Source organism: Cibotium barometz, chromosome 40 (genome assembly GCF_041138505.1).
Source record: "Cibotium barometz isolate CiBa-2024 chromosome 40, ASM4113850v1, whole genome shotgun sequence".
Lineage (NCBI taxonomy): Eukaryota > Viridiplantae > Streptophyta > Polypodiopsida > Cyatheales > Cibotiaceae > Cibotium > Cibotium barometz.
The window spans coordinates 27,242,937-27,253,456 of record NC_141085.1 but is presented as its reverse complement, the minus strand read 5'-3'; the positions used below and the strand labels follow the sequence as shown (position 1 = coordinate 27,253,456).

General features: G+C 44.5%; 1 protein-coding gene across 8 annotated transcripts in view; it reads left to right on the top strand.

The window, feature by feature from the left end:
• Positions 1–10,520, top strand: part of LOC147615368 (binding protein) — a 188,326-nt gene that overhangs the window by 138,334 nt on the left and 39,472 nt on the right. For all 8 annotated transcript variants that reach the window (XR_015262839.1, XR_015262837.1, XR_015262836.1 and 5 more), the window contains 3 exons: positions 6,485–6,606; positions 6,703–7,131; positions 7,224–7,419. Coding sequence is in view for 1 of the 8 variants with exons in the window: in XM_086779460.1 (XP_086635586.1) it covers positions 6,485–6,606; positions 6,703–7,131; positions 7,224–7,419 (747 nt within the window). In the remaining 7 variants the exon portion in view is untranslated. The remainder of the gene's footprint in view (positions 1–6,484; positions 6,607–6,702; positions 7,132–7,223; positions 7,420–10,520) is intronic.

Below are 10,520 nucleotides of genomic sequence, written 5' to 3'. Positions count from 1 at the left end.
TTCTTTGGCCAGGTTTTAGAGGTATCGACCGTTCCGGGCTATCACGCCTCATCTCCCGCGTTTGTTACCGCCACTTTTGATGGTGTATCCAAGGTTTTTGTGCTTGTTCCTAATGCATCAATTACTGATGATCATATCATACTTCAGAGACCCGACGGCTCTCATTTCCATTAGAGGATGGAGATTGCAAGCAGATCTGACTAGTGTCGGAGTTGTTGTCGACAGGGCCACATTGCTAGAGATTGTCCCAGATCAAGAGGCCATGCTAGGAGGCAGCGTGGTCTTACCTAGCAAATGCCTCATGCAATTGGCCAGACTCCAATTGCCCGTGTGCCTCAGCAGACCACACAGCGTTGGGTTGTGGTTAGAGATGGCAGGCGCCCTCAGACCCCCGCACCTACCCCTTTACCCCACCCCTAGAGGAGCACTCCAATCCTAATGCAACTCTTGCCTCATAGAATGTGGATCCTTCTTTGGAGGATGTGGATCCAAATCCTCTGCCTTAGCAGTTCACATTTATTAAAGCTGGGCATTGGCTTAGTGCCTGGGGCCCAAGGTCAAAAGTGTGCCCAGCCCAAATGCTGGGCATCCACACAGGGCCTCATAAGTGTGTGGAGACTTTAAGGAGGTGCCCACCATTAATTATGGTGAGCTGTGCCACATGGCACAAGGGATTTGGACCCCTCCACCTCCTCTTCCCCGATCTTCTCCACCTCTTTGCACTTTCCCTTCTCCTTGAAACTGGCGCCCAACTCTCCGTAGCTCACTTCCCTTTTTCTATGGTCGACTGCTGCTATCAGTACCTTAAGCACCTTCAGCACCTTCTGCACCTGCTATACCTGCTGAAACCCTAACAGTACCTGCTGTGGGCACCTCTTGTACCTGCTGAAACCCTAATTATACCGGCTGTTGTGACTGTACCCTCAGTACCTTCTGTACCTGCTGAAACCCTAATTTCACCTGCTGCTGTGACTGTACCCTCAGCACCTTCTGTACCTGCAGTACCGACTGTACCTGCTGTGTACCTATTGTGGGCACCTGCTGTGTACCTGCTGTACCTGCATTACTGGCTGTACCTGCTGTGTACCTACTGTGGGCACTTGCTGTACCACGTGTACCAACCACCGTACCTGATGAAACCCTAACTGTACCAGCTGTACTTACGGTTGTACCTGATGAAACCCTAATAGTACCAATTTGTGTACCGGATCTATTACAAGTACATGTTCGTGTACTTGTAGAGCGTGAGCACCTGTCTGTGTGCCTGCACTTGTGAGGACCATGCCCGTTCCTCCGCGAGTTGTGCGAGCCAAGCTCTAGTATGAGAGCGCATGTTCGTGCGTGGTCTCGAAACGACAGTTTCGTGTTCACACAACTCCAGGTGTATGAGGAATCTGGGCTGGTTGTATTGACTCATTTGACAACTCCGGCTTCGACATTCTTCACCGGCAAATACTTTTTTGGGTAATATGTCTTCATATTATGCATTGCAGGGATTATCTGGCTAGCAAGTCCTTGGAACTTTGTACACAAATAAAATACTCCAATAATATACTTCAGTATTGAGGAGAGGGGGGGGGGGGGGGGGGGGGTTACTGCTCATTTGCGGCCCCAGTGGTGGTGTCATCACCTTGTGTGTGTGACGATCAGGGCACATCCAAGTGACCCGTCCAATTTTTTCACATCGTTCGCCCAAACAATAATGTCCCATTTGCTGACATTTTTGAGTCTTTAGGCAATATTAAAGGCAATGGGGCTGTGTCTCCTCGGGGTCCTGTTATTGGCAGCATGATGCAAGGTACCCTTGATGGCGTTGACTATTGGAAATTTGTGAGCCATGAGCCTAGGAAGAAGGGAGACATTCCAACGGTGCAAACTGTGTTGCTTCCAAAAGTTGAAAAGGATGGGGTCTCTGATAACAAGAGCTGTCTAGTGATGCATTGCGGAAGGGATGTATCTGTTCTCACGAATTTGAAGGGGGCGCCAAGCAAAGTAGCGCTTTTTGTTTCCACGTCCATTCTTCCCTCAGTGCAATGCATGAGGGAAGAACAATGAAAGTTCTACCCAAGACCTAATATCATCTATATGGCTTCCTATGGATTGTTTCTCCCATCAGCATTATAGTGGTGCCACTCATGCTTTATTTCTCCTTATCTCAAGGGGGACGCTGGCTAGAGGATAATAGCCAGCACAGCTGGATGCCGTATTTTTAAGCTTAGGTGCCCACATGCCATCAAGAGCATACGGAGTTCATTAATGAGTGCCTATGGAGGGGCCCTCATTAATTGGCACAAATTTGTTGGTTTTTGGATTAGCAACTTGCCGAGAGTTGCTTGGGGTACAGAGCTTTGTTTTACTTGGATCAGTAGAGGATGCACTGCTAGATATTTGGGATGCCAGGTTGGGGTTGATATTTCTCCTGCAGAGTAGTTTGCTTTGGTACTTATGAGTATTCGGAAGAAGCTTCTTCATTGGAGCTCTAGGAGATTGGATTTAGCCCGCAGAGCATTGGTGGCTAAGCAGGTATTTCTTGCCTTGACTTGGTTTATTGCCTCTTGTTGGTGCTTCTCTCGTGCGTGCATTGGTCAATTGTAGAGGTTGATCTGCAATTTTCTTTGGTCAAGTTTGGATGGCACCACAGGCGCACATGCCAAGGTAGGACTCATAGTTATTTAGCCCAGATGAGACAGAGAGCTGAATATTATTGATCTTGATGTTCAGTGTAGGGCATTGGTTTGCAAACTTGTGGATAGAGGTTTCCTACCAGGCACTGAGCGTTGGAAGGATTTTTTCTTATCTCAGATTTCTAGGTGTACACTCCGTGTTGGGAGAGATTGGCTACCCAACACATGGTTTTTGTTCACATAGGTAGATATCAGGGCACCATCTTCCCATCTTATTGTAGCCATTGTCAGAGCATGGAGAAGCATGAGACCATTCTTGAGATAGAGGCTTCCTCGGTCTTTGCCTGATCGACAATCTATTATGTGGAACAAGTTCATCAGGGATGAGACCAGTCTGCCACTTGGTGCATCTCGTTACATGCAATGGTCACGATGGGAGAGATGTGCATATACAATTCTCGCTAGGAAGACCTTTAAGAGTCTTCTGGTGGATCAGAGAGCTGCATCCATTCAGCATCTTAGGGGCTCCCCCCCTTCCCCAACTTTGAGAAAAAAATTCCAAATGCTTTTAAAAAAAAAACCTGCTTAACGAAGATCCCAAATGCCCGCAATACTTCGCAACTTTCGTGTCCACTCAGTATTCCATATGGGGTTGTTGAGAGACCTAAAAAATCTGGCAAGGTAGACTTGCAGTGTACACTTGATTGGTAGGATGAGAGAATCTTGCTACATCACTTGGAGATCCCTAGTATGGGTAGGCTAGACAGTCAGATTCTCAAGTTATGTACGATGGAGAAGATTTGGACATGGCCATTTTGATCTAGAGAGGAGTCCCTAGATGCACTGCTCGTATGCGTGCAAGGAGGGTCCCTTAGTCATAAACGCTACACTGGGAGACCTTTGGTCATCACTTGGAGATCCCTAGTATAGGTAGGCTACAGAGTCAGATTCTCAAGTTATGTACGATGGAGACAATTTGGACATGGCCGTTTTGATCTAGAGAGGAGTCCCTAAACCTATCACCCTAGATGCACTGCTCGTATTTGTGCAAGGACGGTCCCTTAGTCATAAACGCTACACTCGGAGACCTTTGGTATTGCATTATCCATCTAGGTTCTTTTTTGGAGACAATCGGGAGATCAACTGGGAGAGACACATATCCATGTTCTGGTTCCTTAAGCACTATAGACTCCTCCCCCCCCAACCTTCCCCCACATTCAAGCTTAAAGCTCCATAGGTTGTAAGTGCAAAAAAATAAAATTGTATTTTATCGTACGGTATTTGAAAATTTCATATCGTATCAAAAATTCCCGTACGGTATCGTATTTTCATACCGTGACAACTATGTCTGGAATGCCAGGCTTCTCATCACTCGATAGATGCATAGGATTCCTACTCTCAAGCCTCATTGGGAGAGTTATGACATCTGTCCAGTGATACAGTGCAGACATTAGCGCAGACATTGACATAGGCTTTGGCGTTTTCTTTTCCTCTAGTCCCACAGGTCTTTCATGGCACCATGATGCTCCTTAGTGGTTGAGATCACCTTACATATTTGGGTGATTCTATTCTATTCCGACTTATAGCCGTGATTGTTGTATGCTTTTTTCATACTTAATAATAGAAGTCTCTTTCATGACAAAAAAATCATAAATGTAGAGTGTACACTAGAGACTCCAGATTTTACTTCTTTAGCACACGTCGTACATTATAGACTCCAGATTTTACTTCTTTAGCACATGTCTTACATTATACATGTGGCCTCTCAACTTAATGGCTCTTCCCATACCCCCCTCTTAGGATAACCTAGGATGATGTGGTGTTTTCGTTTCCCCCATCCTCAAAATTTCCGTTTCCGTTTCCCTGTTTCTCGTAACTATGTCCTTGATACATGGCTATGCGGATTTGATAGACATGTACAAACCTGATTTTGGAGACGATTGATGCAGGTAGCTAGATTCGCCTTCATTTTTTTTGCAAGAGTGGAAATGTCCTAAGTGGGAAGGAATGTTATCCACCCTTGGGGTTAGGGACTAGTCCAATAGGGTTGGGGGAGCCATGGATTAAGGAAAAGCAGGTGGATTTAGGTGGCTAACGGTCAGGTTGAATAAATGCAAGGTTATTGGCTATTTATGACTAGACTGTAGCAATAAGCACTATATAAGTGGTTTGGACTTGGACCAAGTGGCTTACTCCTGTCATGGACATGGCGGATCACGCGTTGTCTTGTCAAGGGCCCCTGTGGGGCAGGCACTGGTGGTATGGGACATTAGGGTTGACTGGCATGGACTCGTGGGGGTGGAACCTTAGTCCCTAGTGCTCGGGGGAGGTTTGCGGACGCGAACTGACGGTTGGGTGGTGAGCTTGCTTGCACGCTTTTTTGTTTGTACTAATCTTGTTTATACTTGTGTATTAGGCGATCCTTGGGAGGAGCCCCTCACAGCACCACACTATGCAAAGTGATCCCACTAACTGGCAATCATTGGATGCTCTAAATTGATGACTAGGCATACATATCCACACGACTTGAAGTGGTAGGGATGAAATCCATGGTGGTTTGTTGTGTCATTCTAGGCATCATCAAGCTGCCTGGAATGACACAAACTACATAGTTTGGCATCATCAAGCTGCATGCCAAACTACATGTATACTCATGTGATGTCATCATCAAGCTGCATGCCAAACTATGTATGTGTGAATGCAATGTTGAAAATGACTTTACTAAAGTTAGCTGTGACAGGCTGATTGATGTGATATCCACCATCTGACATGCCAGACTCTGAGCTGAATGTGGCCTTGTCATCACCTTGTGTGTGTGACGATCAGGGCACATCGAAGTGAGCCATCAAATTTTTTCACATCGTTCGCCCAAACAATAATGTCCCATTTGATGACATGGGCCTCTTAGCTGCATGCTGTGAAAAGGTGAATGATCTATTACCAAATTCTTTGAGTCTTTAGGCAATATTAAAGGCAATGGGGCTGTGTCTCCTCTGGGTCCTGTCATTGGCAGCATGATGCAAGGTAGCCCATGATGGCGCGGACTACTGGAAATTTGTGAGCTATGAGCCTTAGGAAGAAGGGAGACATTCCATGGGTGCAAACTGTGTTGCTTCCAAAAGTTGAAAAGGATGGGGTCTCTGACAACAAGAGCTGTCCAGTAATGCATTGTGGAAGGGATGTATATGTTCTCACGAATCTGAGGGGGGTGCCAGGCAAAGTAGCGCTTTTTGTTTCCACATACATTGGGCCCTCAGTGCAATGCATGAGGGAAGAACGATGAAAGTTCTACCCAAGACCTAATATCATTGATGACGGAAGAACATGTGAACAATGATATGGCTTCCTCGTGATTGTTTCTCCCATTAGCATGATAGTGGTGCCACTCATGCTTTATTCCCCCTTATCTCAAGGGGGACACTGGCTAGAGGATAATAGCCAGCACAGCTGGATGCCATATTTTTAAGCTTAGATGCTCACATGCCATCAAGAGCATACAGACTTCATTAATGAGTGCCTATGCAGATTTCACTTCGCCTTTGTTTGGTCTTTGACTTCATAGTCATGTGTCACTCTGTCATGCAGTGGATTACCACGTATGAGATTCACTTGGCTATGAATGACATGTTTATATGCATCGTGGATGATGGATTGCATATCTTTATACCATCTTTTGTATTCAATAGATGCTGTTATTTTCAGGGGTTAATGTATTTTACTGTTGTCAGTTGTATTCTACTTTGCACTTAGTTCGCTGTGTTAAACTCAAGTTTTATCCAGTGTCTTTTTTGACTCTAACGAATTTTGTTTTTCTTTTCCAAGTTAAGGCCATGACATATGTGCTTTTATATGGTTTGCAGTTTCCTAATGAAGAGGTAATGGAAGGTGTTACTGAAAGTCATGGGTTGCCCTTGCCTGACATGGTAACAGAAACACATTCAAATACTCAACACCGTGTATCATCATCCAGCAATGAGTTAAGGTGAAATATAACAAGTTTTTTTTCCTTCTTTGATGATTCTAACTCATGTTGCTTGTAATGTCCAACAACATGTTGATCTTTATAATCTGGGTCCAGATCTCAGCTAGGTGAAGTTAGCGTGATAGAAGATGAGCGATGGCAGGTTTACAATAGATCATGGGCTGTATTGAGAGACATGCATGGGAGAGGAAAAGGAGACTTCTTCTCTTCTGGCCCAACCTTGGGGCAACGGGCACGTGGTTTGGTGGAATCCATAAACATTCCAGCTTCTGAAATGGCTGCTGCAGTTGTTGCTGGAGGCCTTGGTGCTGTTGTCAGCATGAATCCAGGCAAGCTTATTGACAAAGCTTTAAAGCTGCGTGGAGATAAATTTCCAAGGGTCGTGTTCCATCTTGTCCTCCTGTACATTTACAAGGCAAGCCTTGAGGCGGCATCATCTTGTATTCATCAGTTTGTGTCACTTTTACCATTTTTCCTCACAACAGAAAGCGAACAGTGCAAAAATAGGCTGCAGCTTTTTCTATGGTAATATTTCTGTATCATACCAAATCGAGTACCTTTTCTAGTCTTTGAGAGTTGAACATTTGAAATACAGGAGAAACTGGCATCTTTGACAGGTGTTTGCTGGAGGCACGTACCCAGTTGGCCTTGATGGATAACGGAGCCAGGTTTCATCTCATCTCTCAGCTTATTAGGGAAACCGTGGACCACGGTAAAACCATGCTAGCTGCAAGCATGGTAGAGAAGGACGAAGGTGCCAATGACATTGCATCAGTACAGAGCTTACTCCAGCAGGATAGGATCATCAATGCGGTATGGTACCATTTGTTTGTGCGTCTGTTTTTGTTACAGCTATCACATTTGTGGAGAGTGATGCATTGTCAGAAATTCATATGAGAGTACCTAATTCTACATGGCTTTTCACAAACTTTTGTCCCTGCTTTAGAGTTTTCTTGAAGAAGCACTGAAACAAGCCTTCTACTGTGAGTCCCACTTGCATATATCAATCTCTACTAGGCTCGGAGTGCAATCTGCACATGAGGGTAGGTGGTTAGCACAATACCCAATCATAGCTTCAGTTAGACGTGTTAACTGAGCAATCACAGCACGTCACCAAAACTTGGGTGTTCCATACTACCAGAGCATATCTTCTAGATATTGACCTAGGCGTAAGAGGGTCCTGATCTTTTCGGAATCTTCGCATTTGGAGGCCCTCGGTCCTAGCCTGCATGATAAACATAGCTTGTTATGACCTTTTGGGCTCATAGCATATTCCCTCCTTTAAACTAAACCTCCCTGTCCAACGTGTGTGTTCTCAAGACCTGAGAGCTTTCAAAGTTCTAAGATGAAATAGATCATCAAAAGTTCTTGAACCAAACTAGAAATCTCTAAATTAGAGTGCTTGGGCAGATGAGCCAGTGGTTTTTGTGTACATTTAAAATGTTCAATGCAAGAGAGATGCTCATATTTGAGAATACATTAATGTGTTTATTAAGGCATTATGGCTAACCTCTGTTAATCAACCCATATTCACACAACAGTCAGAAAATATATTTTCTATTGCTTGTTTAACCACGGCGTGGTCCATTTCACGAGTTTCACAATTGGTGTATGATATCTAAATGTCCAAGTGCTCACAAGTTTCTAGGAGGGAAATATTCTTTATTTGTTTGTTAAGGGACAATGTGACACCTTTGTTAATCGACCCGTGTTCATACAACAGTCAGAAAATATATTTTCTATTGGTTGCTTAACCACGGCATGATCCATCTCACAAGGAGTTTCACAATTGGTGTATGATATCTAAATGTCCAAGTGCTCTCAAGTTTCTAGGAGGGCAATATTCTTTTGCTGATGATTGGTCTGAAATTCGAGACATGTCAATAGATATTGAAATGGACTTAACATTGACAAACCCAATTGGGTCATTGACCATGACAAAGATGAAGGCTTGAGTGAATTCTTCCGGATTGATGGAGCTCTTTGTTTTACTCTCGCTCTTTTGAAGGAATGGGTCACTTTGTTAAATGGTGGCATTGATGCAAACCTTTAGAGCATCGAGTCCACATCAACAAAGCTGTCAAAGAGCCAGAGTGAGGCCAAGGAGCAAAGACCAAGACCTGAGAAGCAGTCAACAAGAAGATGGATGAGCAAAGAGCTAGGCAAACAAGGACGAAGCTTCACAAAGAAGCATGAAGGTAATCACACAAGGTCTTCATCAAGCAAAGCAAAGGAGACCTCAAGCACCTCACTTCTCTAAGCAAGCAATCAACAAAACCTCACTACCCAAGCCTACATGTTGTAGAAAGGAGTCACCATATAAGTAGACACCCATCTCATCCCATTTCTGTTGTTTTCATCACACCTTACCACCTTAAGTAGCTATGTTGGCACTAAGGGGGGGTGATGACATGTTGTAACCAAACCTTACCACCTGAGAGTAGAAAATCAAACACCTAGGGGGGTATTGGAGTTGTAAATTTCACATCCAACCACCTTACAATAGCCTAAGAATATGGCACCAAGGAGTAGTGTTGAGAAATACGGTGCAATGGAGCACAAGGAAGGTAGAAAGTGACTGCAATTCTAGTAAGCTGTCACATGAGCAAGCAATAATCATCCGACATAACCCACCTCATATAAAAGGGGTCACTTTCAAGCAATCAAATCAAGCAAGCTCTCAAGTCTTTCTATGAGTACAAGTCTTAATCCTGTAACCTAACTGAACTTGAGTTTAAAGCTTCATTAGCGCACACACACATGTTCATGATGAGTTCCCTTCACTTCTATATCCTTAGCTCATCTTCTTTATCATGACCTCCATGGCTATGGAGAGCTCCAGATCCATGTCTTTCAACCAATTGTTACATGCAGTAACTTTCACTTGCATCAAATATGATATTTTGTAGGCCAAACACAACACTTGCAGTAACTTTTGCACTCCCATCACATCAATATATTTGATAGTACATACATAATTACCAACAATACTATAAACCTGTTATATTTAAACCAATCACATTAACATACATCTTCCATATATGTACAAATCTCAAAATCTCTGTAGAGGAACTTCAAATCAACCAGTGTGCACACCGGCCTTCGTGAAACTTCAACGAAACACGACGTAGCTAAAACTTGTCACTATGTGTAGAGAGTTTGCAAAAAACTTGCAGGGCCAAAAGGGGATCCGAAATAACACGAGATACCCAAAACAAAAAGATAGGTTCTTCAAGCTTCAAATACAACACAGTATATACTATGCTTTTGCTTTATCGGAGAGGGATCCCCAAGATATGTCCTTGACTACTATTGTGCCTACTATGCTTATTGCCAATGTTCTTGACCAATAGCTACTTCCAAAAATTTTCTTCTTTTTTTTTTTCCGAGAAAAGATCCTTTCATTAGTTATATAAAAACGCCCGTAGGGCTACAAAAGATCTCTCCTGCTCCTAAGAGAGAGAAGAGCAGTGAATACATCATGGCAGCCCGGGAGACTCTCCCTAGGTGCTGCAAAATACAAGCATCAGTATAAAGAACTGAGCGGCTAAATCATACAATAGGGGGGGGGAAGAGCCAAACAGGTGGCCTGTAGTGCCAACGCGGCGATCCCGTGTGTAAGGTGTAGAACGGGCCACAGCGCCAAGTGGTGTCAAAGGCCTGGCGCCGTAAGATCGCCTCATCCGAGTCTCCCCGGATGCGGTCGTACTGTCCTCGCAGGGTGTGGATCAACTCCTGCCAAATCCCCCGTACAGTCTCTGCTGGTGGCTCCAATCTCCCCTCAAAGGCCGTAAAGCACAGGGCCCTCCAGGTGAACCAGATGGTGAGGCTGCTGAGGAGCTCCCATCGTAAATCCCTCTCCTGTGTCCAGCTGGCGGACGAGAAATCCGGTGCCGGAACCAGGCGAGGCTGGC